Source organism: Cololabis saira, chromosome 23 (assembly GCF_033807715.1).
Source record: "Cololabis saira isolate AMF1-May2022 chromosome 23, fColSai1.1, whole genome shotgun sequence".
Taxonomy (NCBI): domain Eukaryota; kingdom Metazoa; phylum Chordata; class Actinopteri; order Beloniformes; family Belonidae; genus Cololabis; species Cololabis saira.
This window is the reverse complement of record NC_084609.1, coordinates 8,175,469-8,198,833: the sequence shown is the minus strand read 5'-3', so window position 1 is coordinate 8,198,833 and position 23,365 is coordinate 8,175,469. Positions and strand designations below refer to the sequence as shown.

The window sequence follows — 23,365 nt, the reverse complement described above, 5'->3', positions numbered from 1 at the left end:
CATCTCCAAACTCACCTCTTCAGAACAGCTTTTGATGTGTGATTTGTTTCTTATCCTTTATCTTATCTTTTATCTCTTATTTTTTTTTTAATCCTGTGGTATTTAATTTTGTATTTTCTTGATCTCAACGTTTTATCTTTGTGTCTGTGTAGAGTCTTTGAGATCTTTTTTTAAAGCGCTGTATAAATTGATTTTTAGGGTCTGCAGGACTGAAATGCATCAGGCTGCAACCCCGTGACGCCTAGAACCAGTTTACGTCCTGCTGGGACCCTGCTTCAGATGTTATTTCTGTAAATGACGTCTTTGAATGTGAATGTTTGCACGGCCTTGATAGAGCGCTGTAAAATAATATACAACATGAGGTGGGCGTGGCTCAGGCTGTGTGAGGAACTGCAGATTTTATGACTTTGGTGTTGAAGTGAGACCAGAATGCCGTTTCGTCACCATCTCCTGATCAAAGTTGTTGTGATTGGAGACGTGTTGCCTTGTGAAAGGCCGTCCACTCGTCTCCTCTGACATCCTTAAGGAGCTCAGGTTACTTTGGTTGCGTAATCGCCACGGTGCACGACACACGCTGGCACCTACGGACCTGCACAGGCGGGAAGGGAAACCACCGAGCTGGTGAAGCAGATCCATACGAGGTGATGCAAGCAGACGCACATGTCTGAACACACACACACACACACACACACACACACACACACACACACACACACACACACACACACACACACACACACACACAGCTACCGGAGGCCGACATCTGCTCAGGGCATCACCACGTGTCTGATTCATGGAAAGAGTTTGCCGGAGGAGCTGTGGTTCCGGCCGCCGCCACATGGGGGCAACAGACTGAAGAACATTCATGAACTCGCTCCGAGGTCCTGGGACGAGTCCAGAACTCCAGAACTCCAGAGATCTGAAGCTCACACACTGATGCTTTGTACTGTAAAAGTTTTATTTTTTTAATTTTACTTAGGAAAAGGTGTTTGGTTCAGTGCCGGTTCGGAGGACCCCTCTGAAATGAATCAATGCATTGACGTCACTTCCCCACTGGACCTTCGCCCCCTTACTCACTGAGTGGCAAAACAACAGCAAAAAAGGCTGCAACTAGTGGAGAAGACGGGATAACAGCCGATTATGGGCTTAAATTAGCGTCAGTTGGACTTGACAGTGACCCGTACAGTTACCAAGAACCAGTGGTCCATGGACATTAATATTTGGCCACGAATCCAGTTTCCTGATATTTATATGTACTTAATTTCTACGCCGGGGAAATACGGTATTTTCCGCACTATAAGGCGCACCTAAAAGCCTTTAATTTTCTCAAAAACTGGCAATGCGCCTTATAATGCAGTGCACCTTATATATGATCATTACGGTAATTTCTGTTACTGTAGTCAGGGGGATTGTGGGTAATGTAGTTGGTGTCGCCGAAGTGATGGCGCTAAAAACGTCAGGAATCGTCACAGACGTTCAAGACAACAGCAGCGACGCTGACTCGCATAATGGTGACTTTGACGAGACGGAGCAAAGCTGGTTTTTATTTTGTTAATAAACTTTGAAATACGATACTTTTCTTCTTTTTTTTTTTTCATTTGCTGTAGGATTTTGTAGCATTTCCTGTAGCGCAGCTCCATCAGGTAGATGCTAACTCAACCCCAGCCACTATAGTACGGTATTTTACCATATATTTAGTGCGCCTTATAATGTGGTGCGCCTTATATATGAAGGGTGTTTTAAAGGAGGCCATTTATTGAAGGTGCGTCTTATAATACGGTGCGCCTTATGGTGCGGAAAATATGGTACATGAAGCAAAGCTTGAAGGCTAACAAAAGTGTTGACGCTTGGTCCGACTTCAAGGCAGGATTTGTTGGTGAAATTAAAGTGATGAGGACACAGAACTTTATGATTTGACTGTTTAACGTTAGCTACCCAAAAATCCAACATTACCTGATACAAAATGGGAACCACAAATCCATGTTTCGGTGCCTGGAATCCAGATGTTTCTGTGAATTGCAGCGATCCATTTGTCTCTCTTAAGAGTATTTTTCGGCAGTCTGTAAAACGTTAACTCCTTCTTGCTAAATCTATGAGTACAGTCGATCGCACAACAGCTCTTTCCCATTTTAGATGTTTTCCAGTTGCTCAAACTGAAAGTTTACGCTGACACTCAGTCTTTCTGCCACTCAGTCTTTCTGCCACTCAGTGGGTGTAACCCGCTGTGAAGTCGCATCTGTGACGTCATGATCATTCCCTCTATAGTCCAGATTGATGCACGTTAGCTTAACTGGTCATCACAGGACCCGGGTCGGTTGGGCATCAGTCCCACAGGGACCAGGACTCGGACCTCTGCAGCTTCCACAAAGAAAACCGCTGGAAGATCCTGAACTTTTACTTACTTATATGTGAAAGGTGGCTGATTTGTGTCCAACATCAGTCTAAAACAGTTTTAGTTAGTTAGCAACAGTAACTAAGGGGGCGGGGCGTCCTGACGGGTCAGATCATGCAGGAGTGTGAGGTTGTTTGGGTTATCTGTCTCTGTGAGGATGGATAATGGACTACAATCTGCTGAGGGTGTAACCGTCTCTCTCTGTCCAGATGTCTCTGCAGATTCCTCTTAAAGTTAATCACCCGAGTCCTGGAGGATCTGGGAGTCCTGGACTCCAGACTACCGGGAACCCCCAACCCCCACGAAAGCTGAGTCCAGCTCTCAGCATCCGCTGCTCGGAGGGTTTTCCTGCTGGTCCAGACGTCCTGCAGATATCCTGCTGGTCCAGACGTCCTGCTGGTCCAGACGTCTTCTAGACGTCCGGCCCGACAGACCAGGACCAAGTCCTGATCATCACTGATATGCTGGAATAAAAGCTGAGTTTTTCTGAGCTGTCGTATTTTTAGAAGGATGTAAATAAACAGAAATGTTGGTTTAAGTTCAATTAAAGGAGCTTGAGGCCGGATTGAGGCAGGATTTATGAAAAAAATTCGTATACGTTTTAAGTTTTCTAGTAATAATGTCAGATGAAGCGTTCCAAACCAAAAAGAATGAGCCCTCTAGTGTATCTCTCCTTTGCCTTGAACAGGCTGTGTGCTGCAAAATGTGCTGCAATTCGGTCCCGAATTTCCCACGCTGGGCTGCGGATGTGATGTCACATGACGCTGCATGCACGTTCTCCCCGTTCTCCCGTGCCGGCTTCCCTGTTGGCTGCAGTACCCCCAACGGCCGTCGTGGTGAAGGGTGGCGCTAGAGAGTCTCATTTCTTAAAAGGAGCCTCAAGCTCCTTTAATGTGACTTAGTATGTCACACAACTTGGATACTGTCAGTACCATAATATTACCATCGCTGGTACTTCATTATTGTAATGTGCATTTTTTGCTCAAGTCACTTTAAACTCAAGTTCTTTTAAATACAATCCATACTGCTTTTAAATGCTGCTAAATCTATTTTGCTACTATGTATGTTTGTGCTGTCTTTGGGTCAAGGAAGGAGGAAGGGAAGAAGGGAGGAAAGAAGGAAGGGAGAAAAGAAGGAAGGGAGGAAGGAAGGAAGGAAGGAAGGAAGGGAGGAAAGAAGGAAGGAAGGGAGGAAAGAAGGAAGGGAGAAAAGAAGGAAGGGAGAAAAGAAGGAAGGAAGGAAGGAAGGAAGGGAGGAAAGAAGGAAGGAAAGGAGGAAAGAAGGAAGGAAGGGAGAAAAGAAAGAAGGAAGGAAAGAAGGGAGGAAAGAAGGAAGGAAGGGGAAAAAGGAAGGAAGGAAGGAAGGAAGGAAGGAAGGAAGGAAGGAAGGAAGGAAGGAAGGAAGGAAGGAAGGAAGGGATAAAAGAAGGAAGGAAGGGAGGAAAGAAGGAAGGAAGGAAAAAAGGGAGGAAAGAAGGAAGGAAAGAAGGAAGGAAGGGAGAAAGGAAAGAAATTTTGACCCGAAGACAGCACAAGGGTTAATGTAGTGTTCATTAATATGCATGGTCCCGTCTAAATAAACTTCGATTTGATTAGATTTAAGTGGCTTTTTTTTGCATTTGCAGAAGAACCATCGTGATCCCTCTTAAATACTTTGTTAAATTCTCTGTGGGACGAGCCGGACTTCACCCATCATCCTAATTTGATTCCCTGCATGAACCGATCCACGTGAAAGAAGCACTTCCTGTCCACTTCTGATCGGCAAATATCTAAATCCCTTCAGGGATGTTGATTGGCTGCAGGTTCAGCCCGACTGAAGAGATGGTTCCCACCGGTGACCTGTCCAGGTAGCACCCGCCGGCGGCTGGACCGGCTCCGCTGGGCTGGTTTCCATCCGCTCATCTATGTTTGTGTTTAAATAACTCACCGTGGTGTTTTTAATGAAGTCCTCAAACTCAACCCCGACACTTGTTCCTGCAGCTCCGTAGAAAGTCTGTCGTCGTTCAGGGTTTGAATTTGACAAAATGATGCGACGCCACGAGTCCTCGGGGAATGTTTGAGAAGAGCAGCGTTTCAGTGGCGTGAAGCGGCTCGGCGTTGCCAGATGGAAAGAGAGAAATCACACCAGGAACCAGAACGACCTGAACGTCCAAACCTCCTTTTTTTAAAGAGTTTTTTCTTTAATATTAAAAGTATCTGACGTTTTCTCAGAGCCTCTAATTCAGGGGTGTCAAATGTGCGGCCCGTGGGCCGCATGCGGCCCGAGAGAGGTTTCTAACGCAAAAAAAACCGAAATGTTAATTTACTAAAAAGGAAGGCATAAATAATTGCCATGAATCGCAGCATATCCGATAATATATCTCTGCTATAAATCCATCGTTATTCCACAAAGAGAGCAGTTTTCGACATTTTTTTAGTTTTCTAGAATTTGCCGATTTTATTTCTTTGTAGACGGTCGTTTATTTTTATTAACTGATTACTATTATATATTTTCGCAGGAAAAATATCACTGCTAAAAAAGATGATAGAAGATATTTATTCTGAGAATTTCAGTTTTGAATACGAGGATAGTGACAAAGTAAAACAATTAAAAGAGAAGTGCTGACTTTTTCAGCACACTGGCGTAAATATCCGCGCCAATTTTTAAAAATAAATACACTTAATTGTACTGGAAAAATCTCTAAATCACAAAGAAACACTCTCGGATGTAATAAGAAAGATTTTCCTTTTTATCAAATTTCCTATAAAAAAGGGAAATATAAAAAAAAACATACTTGTTTCTGTTTATCTTTGTAAAATATTAAAAGTATCTTACATAATTTGAAAAAAAACGAGAAATTTCAAGAAAAGATCCTGAAAAAATATATTTTACATAATTAGAGTGTAAAAAAAGTGCATATTTCCTTTAAAATTAACTAAACTGATATAGGATTAGATAACAATAGTAAAAAAAAAGAATTTTGCACCGTTTTTTTTATTTTGAGCGTGCTGCCCGTGAGAAAAAAAATTGATTAAATCCGGCCCGCCAAGCAAAATGAGTTTGACACCCCTGCTCTAATTTAATATCTGTCTAGTACCGACTGAATCCTGCAGATCCTCCAACCGAGCTTTCGGTTCACCGTTCATCGTCAGTAATGACTCCTCTCACTTCAACCATTAAAAACTGCTCCTTGTTTCATTAGTATTTTTTATTTCATTCAGAAAAAAACCTTAGCTGGAGCTCCTGCTCCGGGGAAAAAAGAGGAACACCTTTGTTGCTGTTATATTAAGGCCCAATCCCATTTCTACCCCTCAGCCAAAGGCCCTTGGCCCCAAGGTTTTGTTTTTTGGTGGGTTCACTCTTAGCCGCTAACTAAATGTTGAAACTGCTGTAGAAACAGGTGAACGTGGTTACTGTCATGGTCGGGGGGGCCAAGAGGCCACCTCTTGGGATGCCAGTTCTTCTAGAAAGCTCGAGGTAAGAAGTTGCAAATGCCTCGATAAAGGTCGGAGTTTGCCTGCAGATACGAACGACACAATCGTGCAATGGACAGGGGAGATAATGGGACCTAAGAGGCCCCGGGACGGAGCCCTGGGGAACACCGGAGAGACTGGGATCTCCTGGAGGAGCTGGAGGAGGAGAAGGAGGAGAGGGAGGCCACGCCCCCACGATGGGTGGATGGATGGATGATGGATGATGGATGGATGGATGTAGGAGGAGGTGCAGGTGAAGCGCTGAGGGCTAGCGATGGGATTGGACCTCAGTCTGAGCTATGATAAGTGCTTGTGCCTTGAAGCAATGAGAGGTTTTTATACAGCGTTTATATACAGCGTCTATACATACAACGTTCACGCCAACGTAAGGGTGCAGCAGCAAACGCACCCTCAAAAACAAGGAGATAAAAGAAATAAAGCGCCGATACACAACGAGAGAAATACATACACGCACTAACAAGAGGGTCCAGGAAGCAGGAGAGCGATTAAGATCATGCATATAATCTTTGGGAAATCTGTTTAAAACGTATATGGTTTATTTTACATTTGTAAGAAGCTACTTTCACCTTATGGAAAAAACAAAAAACAAAAACACACACACTGGGGGAGGAGCCAGGGGGAGGAGCCAGGGGGAGGGTGTGATGGAGACACAGACTGAGATGATGCTGGGGGGGCGGGTGGGCAGGAAGTGTGACAGGAAACATCGTTGCTTTCACTTGGGTACAATGCAGAGTTCACGGAGTTCAGGCTGATAGTGTGACACCTTGAATACTACACACAGGTAATAAACACACGGGTCGCCGGCGCCGCCTGCTCTACAGGTCGGCGCCGGCGAGGATCTAGACGACATGTGGGAGACGTGATCGGACTTTTCTGCTCCGGTTCATCTTCGCATTTCAATTAGTACCGATCGGTGAATTTGGATTGAAAAAAGCACATTAAAGGCACTCTATGGGACCAGGTGTGGGGCGAGGGGAGGCCCCGGACGAGCCCCCGGCGGCCTGCGGGTCGACCAAACCCGCCGACGGAGGGTTTTACTGAGCCTAAAGTCCTTAAATGTCCCTCAGAATCTTTCCAGGCCTTTATTACCTTCAGGATGAAAATTTCAGCTCTGAAGTAAAAGGTGCTAATTAGCCTAGCGACCACAGAAGTGTCAATCAAATTAGGTCAATGGGTCAAATTAGGTTTTGTAAGCAGCAAAACCTAATTTTTAGACTTTTGTGAGCAGCTCCGAGTGGTGATTAAGAGGAACTGCGGCTCCGCATTCGACTCAACTCCTAATGCGTGGCCAGGCGAGGTGGTCGGAGGTGTAATTTCTACATAGAGTGGCTTTAATGCGTTGTTGCTCAAGAACGACGTGTTTGCTAGAAGCTGCGAGTTTTACTGTCGCACCGACCTTGAAGCTGAATACTGAAAAACTGACGAGCGTCATCAATGACATCACGGTTTGGGGTTGGGGGGGGACGGGGAGTAGTGTTGTGGGGGCTGTGGCCAAACACGCACTCTTACAAAACTTTCATGCGCTCATTTACAAACACACACTTCCTAGCCGACGCTCCCTGGCAGACGCTCTACTTCTTCCTGTAGTTTCCGAGCTGGATGGCGGAGCGGTCGAAGACGCAGCGGAAGGTGACGGGCTGGACGTCCCAGTAGGCCACGGGGTTGCTGAACAGGCTGATGCCGGAGTACATGGCCTTCTTGGTGTTGAAGCCGGGAGGACAGAAGTCTTCCGTTCCCACGGCGGCGATCTTGTTGGCGTGGAGGTAGACCACCTGGAGGAGGGATTTAAATAATCACAACGGTTCGGCTGCTGGATCTGAGCTAATGCCGCTAATGTGGGTTTCCAAAATAAAGCAAATAGAGATGATAATATGTCTCAAGGTGGATAATAACAGCCGAGATAAATCACATAAACATTCTCTCTATCTGGAAATGATGTGAACTTGATAAGAAGATGCTGCGTGAGAATATCAGGATGCAGTCGTCTGCAAAAGCTGGTCGGCCCTTAAGACTGTCAGGTCGGTGTAGGCTTTTATTTACAAGCGTGGTATCAAAAAGAAGGAAGTTCAAAAGAAACGTGTTGTTTTAGATTGTGTCTAATGGTTTTAGCTTATTGATTTAATTGAGTTAGGTGTTATATAAATAAACATATTTTCTTGTTCTGCATTTAATTTCAATTTTTAGTATTTTATTTTGCTGAAATTTTGTGACGTTTCCGGTTATTTTCACTATTTACTTATTTTTAAATTTTCTTCTATTGAAATACGTTTTTTTGTTTTTGTATTTGCCTTATTTAGTATGCACTGACTTATCTTTAGTTGTACTTGGATTTATCTTTAATCTATCTGTTTTTGGTTGTTATTTGTTATTTGTTTTTTTCATTTTCGTTTTTTCATTTAGGAAAATTCTTTTTCTTTTTTTCATTGTTTTCTGCTCATTATTATCTTTAGTTTTTATTCGTTTTTGTTTTTTGTCTTGTTTTTCTTTTTTGTTGTTGTTCTTTGTACTTGTTATCTACTTTGTTATATTCTGTTTAACTAACATTTGATATTGTACTGTAAAAGTTTTATAGAAATGTATATTTGCTGTGGGCAGCAACTAATGGGGATCTGAAATAAATAAATAAATAAATAAATAAATAAATAAAAAGAAAAGAAAATGTGGGCAATACTAAGTACCTCTATGATCCGGCAGGTTGTAGATCTACTAATAACGACTCGTGTGGAGGTCCAGTGTTCCTTTACAGTTTTACAGAGCAGGTCGTTACAGAACCTGGACTCTTTTATCTTTCTTGCTGTTCATGTTTGGGATCCTTCTCCTACCACTTTATTAAAAAAAAGACTCTATTACCCTTCTCAGACAACAACAGCTGCTTCCTGGCCTACCGGTCTACCAGCCTATAAAAGAGTCAACAGAATAGTGAAGAGCTTTGAACTCAGCAGGATATAAAAAAGATAATGCTAATTAGAGGGGAAAGCAAACAGAAGTGGAGGGGTACCAACAAATCTGTCCACATCTGTGTGATATAAAGGTGGCAGTATAAGTAACAGAAGGTTTACAGGTGGAAGTGGGACTGAATCACCGAGCCCCCTCTTGTTGCCATGGGGATGGATGACAGATGCGGTCAGACGGGAGTCTCCATGGACTAGGATGTTTGCAGATGACACTGTGATCTACAGTGAGATTGGGGTGCTTGGGTTTGAGACGTGTTAATGTCCCATACAAGCTTAGGATGACATCAGTTGGACCCCACATAAAATCCTGGTAGATCCCACCCGGGTCAATATGGAAGGGCCACACTGGGACCAGAAGGAGCAGGTCTTAAAATACTTGGGGTCAAGTCTTCAGAGCAATGTGGAGTGTGAAAAGAGGTCAAGAAGGCAGTGGCGTCAATTCAGTGGAAGCTAAGGTATGGCAAGATTACGAGTCACAGAACTTTATCAATCAACACGTCCAGCAAATACTCATCACAGAAGTCTGCTATGTAGCTGATCTGTGTGGTCAAGAAAATTGGAACTTTTTCAAATGCAGTCTCAGACCCCGTCCACACGTAGCCGGATATCTGCGGATATCTGCTAAACCGGAGATATTTTCCTACGTTTTGACCTGTCATCCACACGAAAACGCAAATAAACGAATGTTTAAAAAAACTCCGGGCAAAGTGAAGATTTTTGAAAACTCCGTTTATGTAGATGCGTGTGGACACACACAACCGGAGTTTTGCGTTTTCGAACGTCACATTATGCGCCAAAACAACAACAAATCTGCTCTGACGTGCGCCTTTTGTTTACTACAGATGATCCAGCATCTGTTCTCCAAGCTATTAAATAAATGGTCTCTGCTCTTGACCACCACTTACTGCGTTACACCGACACAGAGGCTCCGCCGTACTCTACACCGTAGGGTACGCGGCGACGCGCACCGTACGGTGTAGGGCCCGCGGCTCCGCAGAGCCCGCAGAGACGCGGAGCCCGCAGAGCCCGCAGAGACGCGGAGCCCGCAGAGCCCGCAGAGCCGCGGAGGTGCAGCTTCCCCGGGAGCTGCAGATGATCTACAGGTTAAAATGCTTATGAATGTGGTCGAAAACGCAGATCTTCGGTTACGTGTGGATGCAAATTTTTTTATAAACGGAGGAGGGAAATATTCGTTTTTAAAAATACCCGGCTACGTGTGGACGGGGTCTCACTCACTGCAAAAACTCAAAATCTTACCAGGAATATTTGTCTTATTTCTAGTTAAAATGTCTAATTTTTAGTCAAAAAATCTCATTACACTTAAAACAAGGTTCATCACCAGAAAAATAACTTTTTATTTGACCATTTTCCCCTGTTTCAAGTAAATTTTCACTTGAAATAAGTAGAAAAATCTGACAGTGGGACAAGATTTATCTTCTTATTACAAGCAAAAAATCTTGTTCCACTGGCAGATTTTTCCACTTATTTTAAGTGAAAATCTACTTGAAACAGGTGAAAGTGGTTGTTTTTGAGTCTTGTCTTAAACGTATGTCTCTTAAATGAGATTTTTTTTTACTAAAAATTAGACATTTTAACTAGAAATAAGACAAATATTCTTGTTAAGTTGAGTTTTTGCAGTGTAAAATAACTAGTGAAATCGATCATGTTGTTCTGATTTGCATTTGTAGTTATTCTATATGTATTAAGTAATAGAATAATAAATACAAATGGACACAGAGTAATTCCATAAATGTATTTAAAAAAACAAACATTTACATTTTCCCTTGAAGCCAAGGTGTGGCGGCTGCCATACCTTCATACCCAATTGACGCCCCTGCAAGAAGGGATGGTGAGCAGGGTGGAGTGGGTTAGGGTTGGAGTTAAAAGGGAAGGTTTAAAAGACGTAGTGAGGACTTAGTAGCAAGAGACGGAGTGATGGAGTAATGAGGATGGACTGAAAACAAACGATTCGGAGGAACATCTGGTGTCTGATTTGTCGGAGATAAAGTGAAAGAGGCTACACTAAGATGGTGGGAGCACCTCCCTAAATGGAAAACGTTCAAACAAAGAAGAAGAAGAACCCTTTGTCTTTCCAGAGCAGCTTGTGTAGGGCCAGTTTTCCAAACTCTGGCTCGTATTTTTCCATAATTTGATTTGCCTTGCCTGCTGAGTAGCTTGCGCGGCCGCAGAGTATCAGGTGTGCGCCGCTGGGCTTCATTAGGATCCCTGCAGCAGTTGTTGGGTCACAACTGAGTTAAATCACCTGGAATGGACTCTGTTGAAACTCCCCTTACTGCCAGACGCACTTAAACTCACTAACACAAGTTACAAAGCATCTAATCAAGCGGACTGAATGAAACCATATGACTTGTTATGGAAGCCTCGACTGATCTGTAATCAGGCTGCGCAAATCCAAACAAATGCAAGAACGCAGCAGAGTAAACCGTTGGCTGTTTAGACCCGAGGGAGACGATGTGCCGACAGGCCGATCGAGAACGGCGCGTACCTGGATGTACTTGTGGTCGGGTAGACCGCGAGGAACGCTGGTCAGCTGGTTGTTGTCCAGGTGCAGCTCCCGCAGGTGGGGGACGTTAGCCAGCGAGCCGTTCTCCACGGAGATGATGGCGTTGTAGCTCAGACCCAGCCTGCAGAAAGAAACGGTAGGATATCGTCGTCAGCTGATTAGAAGGAGATTTAACCAAAGACACGAGCTGAATACCAAGAACTCAAGAAGATGGGAACCTAAAACCGTCTTGTGGTTATTTACCACGAAGCAGCTGCTGGAAACCGTCTTTGATTGGTAACCAAACCCGGATGACTCGCGGTTCACCGAGAAGCTGACTAAAGATTTATTTTTCGAAGCCGATGCAGGTCCTTATGACGGAGTATTAGGGCCAAACTAAGACAAAAAAAATTGGAAATTACGAGAATAAAGTCATAATGTTGCGAGAATAAAGTCGTAATAGAATAAAGTCGTAATATTATGAGAATAAAGTCGTAATTTATGGAGAATAAAGTCGTAATATTATGAGAATAAAGTTGTAATATTACGAGAATAAAGTCGTAATATTATGAGAATAAAGTCGTAATATTATGAGAATAAAGTCGTAATATTATGAGAATAAAGTCGTAATATTATGAGAATAAAGTTGTAATATTACGAGAATAAAGTCGTAATAGAATAAAGTCGTAATATTATGAGAATAAAGTCGTAATAGAATAAAGTCGTAATATTATGAGAATAAAGTCGTAATATTACGAGAATAAAGTCGTAATAGAATAAAGTCGTAATATTATGAGAATAAAGTCATAATATTATGAGAATAAAGTCGTAATATTACGAGAATAAAGTCGTAATAGAATAAAGTCGTAATATTACGAGAATAAAGTCGTAATAGAATAAAGTCGTAATATTACGAGAATAAAGTCGTAATATTACGAGAATAAAGTCGTAATATTACGAGAATAAAGTCGTAATTTATGGAGAATAAAGTCGTAATATTATGAGAATAAAGTTGTAATATTATTAGAATATAATTTATGAGAACTCTAACAGGAAGAGCATCTTCTCCCTGTGTTAAAATGAGGAATATTGAGCATCTTGTGAAGTTATATTTATATATTTATAATATATTTAGTATTACAGCTTTATTCTCGTAATATTACGATTTTATTCTCAAAATATTACGACTTTATTCTCGTAATATTATGACTTTATTCTCGTAATTTCCATTTTTTGTCTTAGTTTGGCCCTAATACTCCGTCTTAGGTCCTTTGATGTTTACCTCCAAAAGTGAGCTAACCTGCATCGACCTCCACGTTCAAATATCCAACTTTACAGCAACAATAAACAAATGTACTGGTTGCTTAAAACAAACAAACAGGAAAGCTGTTTTGGATGAGCTTGCAGCTCTGATGAGAGGCGGGAGGGGTGCTGCAGGGGCATGTTCTGGAGTGTTTCTAGTGCTTGTCAACAACAGATGCTGTAATCCTAAACATCGGCCTGTGAAGAGAAACCTCTGCACCCCAGATGTGCAGCTGCTGGTTCTGAGTTGGTCCACAAGGGATACGGAGCCTTGGCGGAGGTTGATGCCTAAAAATGCTGCATCGATGTGGGATCAAAACCCAGGCTAGTGCTGGGCGGTATACCGGTTCATACCGAATACCGGTGTTTATTTTTCTTATGATATGAATTTTCCATATACCGTAATACCGGTGAGTATGTACAGTAGCGTACACAACGTTGGGAACGCGGCGCGGCGGAACGTAGCGCGGCTGTGAGGGGACTGTTTAGCAGTAGTGATGCACCGATTGTTCGGTAACCGAAATTGTTCTGCCGAAAATGGCAAAAAAAACACTTTCGGTGTTTGGTGGAATAAGTGGTAAAAAAACGAACAATTAATAACGGCGTTGTAATATAAGGAAATAGACTTGCCGCTCCCGTACCGGTTGCGCACCACAAACATAAATCGTTGGCCAACCAAAAAGTAACCACATAAGAAATTTACCTAACATTCACCAGGAGGTGGAACCAAAACAACATAATGCTGGGAAATTAAAAAATGTTCAGTTTTTTATGTTCAATAAATATTTTCTACATTGTAATTTTGTAAAAGATTTTTTTCTTTGAAAAGCATGCCTAAATCAAATTTATTTGATTTGATTAGACAGTAAAATAGGCCATTCTAAGCCAATTTACTGCAGCAATTCCTTTCCAAATCATTAGGAAATGTGGTTAACACCCAGTTGTGCATGAAAAAAAAAATACCGTGATATACCGTGAAACCGATATAATTTTGAAAAATACCGTGATATAAATTTTTGGTCATACCGCCCAGCACTAACCCAGGCAACAAAAACACACTCCACTGCATTCATGATGAAGTCTGGAGACTTCGGCCCAGCCTCGGCGAATGTGCCTGGATCCATCAGTCTGGGACTCAGAACCTCAAAATCCCACATAAACCTGGAATAACAAGGTATTTTCCTGGAAAATGGGGGAGTCATCTGCATACGACTTGAGTAGTGAGCGGTATTTTGGTGAGCATTATTCTGCGGCCGCCGTTTGGTCTCCAGGAGCTGCTTCGTCGGTGAGACGATGCTTTCACATGCAAACACCAACAAAATCAACAGAGAGAAATAAAAGAGGGAATCATAAGTGTCATTACTTGGCCAGGTTCTTCAGGCCTTTTAGGGTGTCAGCCGTCACCTTGGTGATCTTATTTCCATCCAGGTGAAGTTCGGAGAGGGAGCCGGGGAGGCCTGCCAACCCACGGGAGAAGAAGTGTTACCATCCACATAACGATAACACCGACATTCAAGCAGCTACGACATTGACAAACCACCTTCACATGGAAAACTTTTGGAAATGCAGTTTGGTTTTCATTGCCTCATCGGACACCAAAAATCCACTCGTCTGTTCTTAAGACCAATGATTGCTGTTTTGTTTGTTTTTGTGGCTCACAGGATATGGATCCCAGCCTCCCCATTGCGGGACAATAAAGGAACATCTCATCTCATCAAATCTTGTGTTTAAGAAGCCGTGAGAGCTTTACCTTTGGGGATCTCTGTGATGTTGGTGTCAGCAATGCGGATGTAAGAGACCCTTTTTAGTTCGCCAAAAGCACCAGCCTCAACTCCTGCACCCTTCAGAGGGTTTGAACCGAGCTCTGGGGAAAAAACAAAGAAAGAGTTTAAGTTAAGAGAAAGAAGAACATTAATGGATTACATCTATGAGCTTATGACTTAAGATGACAGTGGTGTTTCTCCAAGTTTGTCAACATGAAGTCATCTTTAGCAACTGAGCATACATTTTGATCTTCAATTGACACAATAAGGCCTTTATTTTGTGAATCAACAAGGATTTTTCTAAATGAAAACATAAAAAAGGCTAAAAATGGCCAGGATGGCCATCCTAATTCTTTTCCAGATGGTTCCTTGGGATTGGACTTTGGTTTCCAGGAGGCGGTTGCCTCCAACAAGCGTGGAGGAAACTACTTCTGGATGGACCAACCCTTTGGCCACACTCACTCATCCGGTTCAGTAGGTACGTCTTTCACTCGTCATATTTATCTGATAGATTCCAGGCTCTCATGGCGTTCCACAGGGTTCTGTATTTGGGTCATCCCCTTCACTTTGTACCTGCTTCCATTACGTGCCATTATTAATCTTTCATTGCTATGCAGATGATACTCAGCTATATTTAGCTATGAAGCCGGATGAGAACGATAAGATAGCTGGTTTACTAACATGTCTGAATGATTGCTAATTTACTATATACTTCTAAACTCAGATAAGTCGGAGGTTTTTTTTAAGCATTGCTCACCCAGAGATGGCTTCCACTGACTTACTGCCATCAAACCACTTTTGGTTTGAATTTCTTGTACCATGGGTCTACACTCAGTTTCTTAGTCTGACTAAATCTTGGAAGTGAAAAAATGTTCAGCTCCTTGACCAACCACTACATGGTGGCTCTACGAGAGAGTCACTTCTCACTGACAACCTCCCGTCCGCATGGGAACAATGGCTCATAGCTACCATCAAAGACTGATAGAAACATCTAAGAGATGGATATTTGGATGGATTTGATCAATGTAACATTAATCACCTTCGGTTACCATGATTAAAGCCAGTGAACCTTTGGTAACTAGGCTTAAGTTGGCATAAGGGCTGGGCGATATGGACCAAAAGTCATATCTCGATATTTTCTAGCTGAATGACGATACTCGATATATATCGATATTTTTTCTGCGCCATAATTGGGGTTTCCCCCAAAGCATTATAGCATAGCATCTCTGTTAGCTTCATTTTTTCTGAGGCAAACCCTTAAAAAAACAGTTTTAATACAAAGCCTCGTGCCAAATGTTACACAGGTTCCTTTATTAACAGAGGTCTGCACAATATCAAAATGTATAAAACAAATGAAATAAAAATAAACTGTCTGCATATATAGAATAAAAATGCTTCTTGAATAAAATAAAACAAATATCCCTTTCCTGCATAACAATTAAATTAAAATACACTGTGCAATTAATACAGTGTAGACAGTAACAGGCAAACTTTTCCACTGAAGTTGACAGTTGTGCAAATAACAAAACATTTGTGCAAATCTCAAATAAAACATTCAAGTCAATTTGTCACAAAATAAGCTATATCAAAATCATAAAAAAAAAAAATTACAAAAAAATTTAATTTTTCTTTCCGATATAAACGATATTGTCTTGTACGGTATCGAGTTTGAAAATATATCGATATATATTAAAATCTCGATATATCGCCCAGCCCTAGTTGGCATTTTTTGTACTTGTTTTGAATTACGTTGGGTGCCATCATTCCTCTGGCAACATCTATGATCTTGGAATCTATATAGAATGGGCCACAACGATGGTCACATTTACCCATTCAAGTCATTGGTTAGACATTTGTGTATGTCTTTGACTGGTACTTTACGTCTATCCTTAAACAGATCTGAAATCTGTGCATTCTTACCCATCACGATCACGTGGGACATGCCCTGGAAGGTGGCCTTCTTAATCTTGGTGATCTCGTTCTCGTGGATGCGGAGCTCCTGCAGGCTCTTGGGCATGTTGGCGGGGACGTCCTTTAGCATGTTCTTGGACAGGTAGAGGCGCTGGAGCTTGCTCAGGGGGGTGAAAGCTTTGGGGTGGATGGTGGTGATCTTGTTGTTCACGAGGATCAGAGTCTACGAGAGACAGCAGCAGCAAAGTTAGCCCCTGGTACCGGTTATAAATCTATAATTTCTTGGTGGAGGAGAACTTTTACCATCGCCACTAGGGCTGTTCGATTAATCGATTTTAAATCGTAATCGCGATTATGTAATTAGAACGATGTTAAAATGTGAAAATCGTAAAATCGATTTTTCACTTTTTTTTTTTACCTTGTCTGCACACATATTAATGATTGATACCATATTAATGATTGATGGAAATACCTCTCAATACCTGCGACAAGTGCCCCATCGGAGAGGCTCTTTAGTGTAGGAGGGGCCGTTGGAACCATGGTGATATACTAACATGCCACCGGTAGACCGGCTCGTGTTCCTTGCAAAAAACTTGCAAATGTGAATAGCAAATGTAATGACTGACATTACACACCTCTACCTCCTTCATGGGTTGCATTATTATTTAGCATGCAAAGACCCAGTTTAGTTTAATTAGAAAATGTCTTGTTTTATTTAATTGGAAATATAACTTACTGTATGTTTGCAAGTGCTGATTTGCTGATTATTTTTTTCAGAGATAAAACTTTATATTTTATTATATTTTTTAAAACTTTTTTTCAACTTATTTTACAGAGTTTTGCACTTTATTCATTCATTTTTGGTTTAATAAGAGCAAAGTTTGCACTTAAAGCCCAATGGGGCAAATGTTCAATAAAAAAACAGCATATTTGAAATCATTTCTTTGCCTTTTGTCAATTCACAAAATAATCGTAATCGTAATCGAAAATCGGATTTTGAGAGAAAAAAATCGAGATTTTATTTTTGGGCAAAATCGAACAGCCCTAATCGCCACACAACGAGACTACATCAAAGTGAAGTCAAGCCATTTATTCTGGGAAAAAGAAATCTGACACTGTTTTCTTCAACCCCCTCGTTCGCTTCTGACAAAGTCCCCTGGGACATATTTATCACCGAACGCCCCATGAGGCTGAAATGTCCAGATGAGACTCTTCAAAGATGTTTTTCAGCGCGGCCGGTTTTCAAAGATAGATGGCCAGTCTCAAACCCGCTACAACCTATTCTCATTGCCTTTTCTGCTGGAAAGCAGACAGGATGCAATGTGAGGTATGTGGACCTTTCCCCTCAAGAGGCCAGTTTGTGGAGTAATAGTGGAAACAGCCCTGCCTGTCAGACAGAGGTATTTATTACAAGTAAGAAAGCTGCAGGAGTTCAGAGGAGCGGGGCTACAAGGCCTTTGGGTGAAAACTTTTCCCTGCACCTGAAGACTTGGGGGAGGGGTTGTTCTGCTAATCACTGGGTTTCTTTGGTTTTATGTGCAGCTGAGGAAGAAGAGGTGTTTGGTTTCAAGGTACTGGATGTGCAGCATGGAGCTGTCAGTTGTTAGAAGTGGTTTCGCTGATGCGGTTATCAGGTAACGCCGTGAAACTTCTTGATGTCTGGTTTGAATTGGGAGCCAAGTGTGTTGGCTGAGTTCAGGCATTAAAGGTGGCGACCTCCAATCTGAAACCAAAGCTCCATCATTCTTATCTTAGAGATATTATGGCCTGTTGTTGACCTCCACCAAGATGGAGTTCCAGCGGATCTTCAAGTGTCACCCAGTTGAGTGTCCCATACCCCTTTTCCACCAAACCGGTTCCAGGACTGATTCTGGTTCTGGTTCTGGGCCAGTGCTGAGTTTGGAACCAGGATTTCTGTTTCCACTGACAAAGAACCGTCTCCGGGCCAGAAAACTGGTTCCAGAGTAGCACCCACTCTTTGCTGGGCCAGAGGAAAGAACCGCTTACGTAAGCGGAGGGGGCGGAGTTGTTAAGACCAACGGCAATAGCAAGATTTAGGCCGCGTTCAGGCTGCCAGCCAATATCCGATTTTCCGCCCATCCAGATTGAAACTGGATGACTCTTTTGAAGTCTGAACAGTCCCAAACCGCATGAGATCCGATTTTTGCAAGCCAGATCGAAACCAGAGGTAGTTTCATATCGCATTGCGTCTCAGTCTGAACAGCTCCAAACACTCAGATCGGTTTTGACTGTCCGTGACGTCGCTCTACGCGACGCCAGACCAGACCCATGCGCCAAACCACCCGCCCATTTCGAGTTGTGGAGCTACGTTACAGGTATGGAGCAGTCGGAAGATGCCGAAAACAGCAGTCCTTGGACAGAGGAAGAAACGAAATGCCTCATTAATCTGTGGGGAGATGGCTCCATCTTGTCATTGTTTTTGTTGTCGCAATTACATGACGTCACACAATACATGCGCTGGGTGACGCCTCCGCTCCGACGTCGTTGCTACGGCAACCCGTCAGATCAGTCAATGATGTGGCCCAGTCTGAACAGAGCCAGATCCGATTTGGACACTTGCTAAAAACAGTGTGGACAGTCAGCCCTGAAAATCGGATATGAGAAGGAATCAGATATGAATCAGATTTGCCTGCAGTCTGAACGCGGCCTTAGAGACGGAGGCATTTTCAGATAAGAATTAATCTGGATGCAGCAAAGCATCATGGGTCTGAGGAGGAGACAACCTGTCTTTTAGAGATGTGTCCACGGAGGAGCTACGTGGACCAAGTCTTGTTAGAGCAAATACCTTGTTGTTGCTTCAACTTTCACGCAAACGCAGTGACGTAACTGACGTTTGCAGTGAAGTAATGATGTGGCTCCCCTTAGCACCTCGAGCTGTGGAAAAACAAACCGGTTCTCAGCTGGTTCCTAGTTGAACGAGTTGTGAACCAGAACCAGAACTGGAACCGGTTTGGTGGAAAAGTGGTAACAGTGGAGTTTCAGCACTTCTGGTTTCAGATATAATCAGTTGCAACTTTAGAAACTTTGACGGATGGACGGATTCAGCATGTCTTAACCTGCTGGTGGGCGTGTTCTTTCAGGTCATTTCTTTGATGGATTCATCATCATCTCGAGACAGATAGTCCCCGATCAATCCTGACTAACCTGATTGGACCACTAGCCAATGGATAGCCAATCACTGATGGAGGATTGTGGGTCTAGATGGGTCTAAAGGCTGAATTAAGGTTTTGCGTCACACCAACGCAGAGCGCACGCCGCAGCCGTGACACCGTTGTGAACCCTTCGGACTTCTCCGTCACTCCATTTTGTCGCGGTGCAGTACCCCCCGCGGCCGCTAGTTAGCGATCTTTTTCTGAATGGTTTATCCGACTTTTTCCGGTCACAGTAAATCAAAGAAATAAGGACAACTATTGTGCAAAAAACCAAAACAAAAAAAATCACATATAAATGAAGAAAAGAGCGCTGAAAGTTCACTACTGCTTCAAACCGGAAACCGGAAATGCGTTGCTTCCAAGTGAACCAATAACAGCCCTCTCCGTCTGCGTGTGGTCTGCGTCTCCTCGACGCGTAGTTACAATTTTCGGGAGGTGTACGTCAGTGACGGCGCAGGTGACGGCGTGTGGTCTGCGTGGACGAAAACCACACGCCGTAGGCACGGCGTCGTTTTGACACAGAACCATACCTCAGCCTTAAGGCTGTTTCTCTTTACACAGTTTATGGTTGCGATTATTATACCAGCAACAAAAGACCCAACAAAGGCAATAACACAGTCAAAAGACTCTTACATGCAGTCCCTTCAGGTTCTTGAAGTCGCCCTCCTTGATCTCCGTGATCTTGTTGTTCTGCAGGTCCAGCAGGGTGGTGTCGTCGGGGATCTCGTCAGGAACCGTCTTCAGCCCTGGTGGGGTTTTAACAGCAGACAGAGGGAGATCAGAGAGGTGGATCTGCAGTTCTGGTTTGAGGCTAGGTGTTGGAAGAACTATTTTCTTTGTGTGTTTTATAGCTTCTCTGTTTTAATATAGATTTCAACACAACTTCATTATTATTATTTTTTGTTAGTTTGTTTGTTTAGAGCAGAATGAGGCCACTGCTGTTCAAGATGTCCGTTTGGTTATTATTTTTAGCAGGGCGGCAGGGCTGTTTTTTTTTTTTCAAAGCTTTATTTAGCACAATGTGTTATGCTATGAATGAATGAATGTGTGCTATGAATGTGCAGATCAAGGCAGGGTGAAAAAGGTATAATATTAGGAAATAATTAGAGCAACAAAGGTGAAGATAACAGATTCACACAAGCAAAACAAACAAAAAGCACAAGGACAGCAAGGTACAATAACATCAAAAGAGCAAGGACTGAGTTATGGATGAGTACAGTTTCTTGGCAACACTATTCATATTATCAATCTTTTTCATAGATTTAAAGTAGTTTGTAAAAAAAAATTAAAAATATAGTAAAGGACAGAGGTGTCTTCAGTATTCACATCTATTACTCAGGTAGAAGTATAGATACTAGAGTTTAAAAATACTCCTGTAGAAGTTGAAGTATATACTCAAGTTTTTTACTCAAGTAAAAGTATAAAAGTACTGGTTTCAAAACTACTTAAAGTATAAAAGTTAAAGTAACGTAAGGGGGAAAAAAGCCATTAAGGACAAAAGCCATTGAAAATGAATGTATCTTAGTATAATGCAAATATATTAAAGAACCATATATGTGTACTATTGAGCATTAACATGTGTTTCAGAGAGCAGGAGATATGATGAATAGTTGCCTATAAATATTGTAATGGTGCAAAAAGTAAAACTTCAGAGGCATGTTATCATTTATCCTAACCTTTATTGGAATGTACATCCAAGTTTAGTTGCAGGAATCTGAGGGAACGGATGTAAGAACAAAACTGGACAAGAACATCTGAAACAACCACAACCAAATTCACTCTATCCGGATGGAGCAATTTAACTGGATAGTTTTTTTTAAAGGCCGAAATGAAATAGAGTAACGAGGCTGTTTTTAAAATGTAAGGAGTAAAAAGTACAGATAATTGTGTGAAAATGTAAGGAGTAAAAGTAAAAAGTCGTCTGAAAAATAATTACTCCAGTGAAGTATAGATAACCAAAATTTCTACTTAAGTAAGGTAACGAAGTATTTGTACTTCATTACTTGACACCTCTGGTAAAGGAGGGAGTATTTCCACTATATTTACCCCAAGTAATCACCAGGTTTATAATGTCAAACATCATTGTAAGTAAAAACAGGAATTTCATCAATTATGAATGTCAGACCAAAAGGACTTTGTAAAAGAGCAAGTGAAAAAAAAATGTTCAATGGTCTCGGCCTCAGAAGAACAAAATATGCAAGGATCAACTTCCAATCTAAACCTTCTGTGTAACAAATCATTAACAGGATATAAAGCTGATGCTATTTTAAAGTGGGTTTCCTTGACTTTAGGGGCAATTGGAAACGATGTGTTGGAAGAGCTTCGACTCCCGATTATGCACTCATGAATATTTAATCATGATGAAAAAAACATGGACCGATGATTAAAGACCGCCGACATTCCAGCGAGACCAAACAGTGCTGCGAGGCACACGTGGTGGAAATGGACCCGAAAGCAAATTTCCGTTGGGGGAAGTTGGCGGGCCCGGTTCGGGCCTGGACCTGGAAGGATCACATCTGCCGAGTGTTTTGAAGAACTGAGCAAAAAAAACAGCCGGCAGAAGCACCTTCAGGTGAAATACGCAGAGCTTGACGCGAGGCGGTTCCCATCCGGGAGGGCGAGGCGTTGCAGTAAACTGTTTAACGGACGACGCCACGCTCTGCATCTCCGGTTAGGGTTGCCACCCGTCCCGTAAAATACGGAATTGTCCTTTATTTGAAAAAAAAAGTTGCGTCCCGTATTGAACTAATACGGGACACGATTTGTACCGTATTTTCATTAACTTTTACACCATATTCTAGTTGAATTATTGAAATAAATTAACTTTTACACCATATTCTAGTTGAATTATTGAAATAAATTAACTTTTACACCATATTCTAGTTGGATTATTGAAATAAATTAACCTTTACACCATATTCTAGTTGAATTATTGAAATAAATTAACTTTTACACCATATTCTGGTTGAATTATTGAAATAAATTAACCTTTACACCATATTCTAGTTGAATTATTGAAATAAATTAACTTTTACACCATATTCTAGTTGAATTATTGAAATAAATTAACTTTTACACCATATTCTAGTTGAATTATTGAAATAAATTAACCTTTACACCATATTCTAGTTGAATTATTGAAATAAATTAACTTTTACACCATATTCTAGTTGAATTATTGAAATAAATTAACTTTTACACCATATTCTAGTTGAATTATTGAAATAAATTAACCTTTACACCATATTCTAGTTGAATTATTGAAATAAATTAACTTTTACACCATATTCTAGTTGAATTATTGAAATAAATTAACTTTTACACCATATTCTAGTTGAATTATTGAAATAAGTTAACTTTTACACCATATTCTTCACCTGTAGGCTATATTATACATCTTGGCTGATGTGGACATACGTAGCATAGGAGGATATTTCAGTTGCTAGTATGGTTGTCTGTCTGTACAGTCATGCAAGTTCAATGCTATTAAAGCACTTTAAACTTTAAATCAAAGCATTTTGTTTTTTCATATAAAATAAACAAATTTTTATTCAGTTTAGAAGTTTTGGGGCTTTTTTTTTGTCTCCTGCGCTGCTGAAATCGGGGCGTCCCTTATTTCTATTTCTGAAAGGTGGCAACCCTATCTCCGGTCCACATGCAAAAAACGTATTTCTGGACGAAAGCTTGGCTCGGAGGCTCGTGGCAGCTTCTGTTTTCCAGCCCGGCAGCGAGTGAACCCAGAAACCATCACAGCTGTTTGCGGTCGCCCGCCACCGTCTCGGCCGGCTACCTCTGCTCTCGCAACACTTTTTCTCCCGCCATTGTTCTCTCAGAAAAGGTCAGACGGTGTCAGCCCTTTGGTGCTGAATTATCTTTGTTTTATGTTTCCTGCCA

At 41.8% G+C, this 23,365-nt stretch overlaps 1 protein-coding gene across 1 annotated transcript in view; it reads right to left on the bottom strand.

Moving 5' to 3' along the window:
- Positions 1-6,379: 6,379 nt before the first annotated feature.
- Positions 6,380-23,365, bottom strand: part of dcn (decorin) — a 37,405-nt gene continuing 20,419 nt past the window's right edge. The window contains exons 3-8 of the mRNA XM_061714962.1: positions 20,105-20,217; positions 16,308-16,521; positions 14,375-14,488; positions 13,988-14,081; positions 11,326-11,464; positions 6,380-7,637 (exon numbers count right to left, since the gene is read on the bottom strand). Coding sequence (XP_061570946.1) covers positions 7,437-7,637; positions 11,326-11,464; positions 13,988-14,081; positions 14,375-14,488; positions 16,308-16,521; positions 20,105-20,217 — 875 coding nt within the window. The 3' untranslated portion in view covers positions 6,380-7,436. The remainder of the gene's footprint in view (positions 7,638-11,325; positions 11,465-13,987; positions 14,082-14,374; positions 14,489-16,307; positions 16,522-20,104; positions 20,218-23,365) is intronic.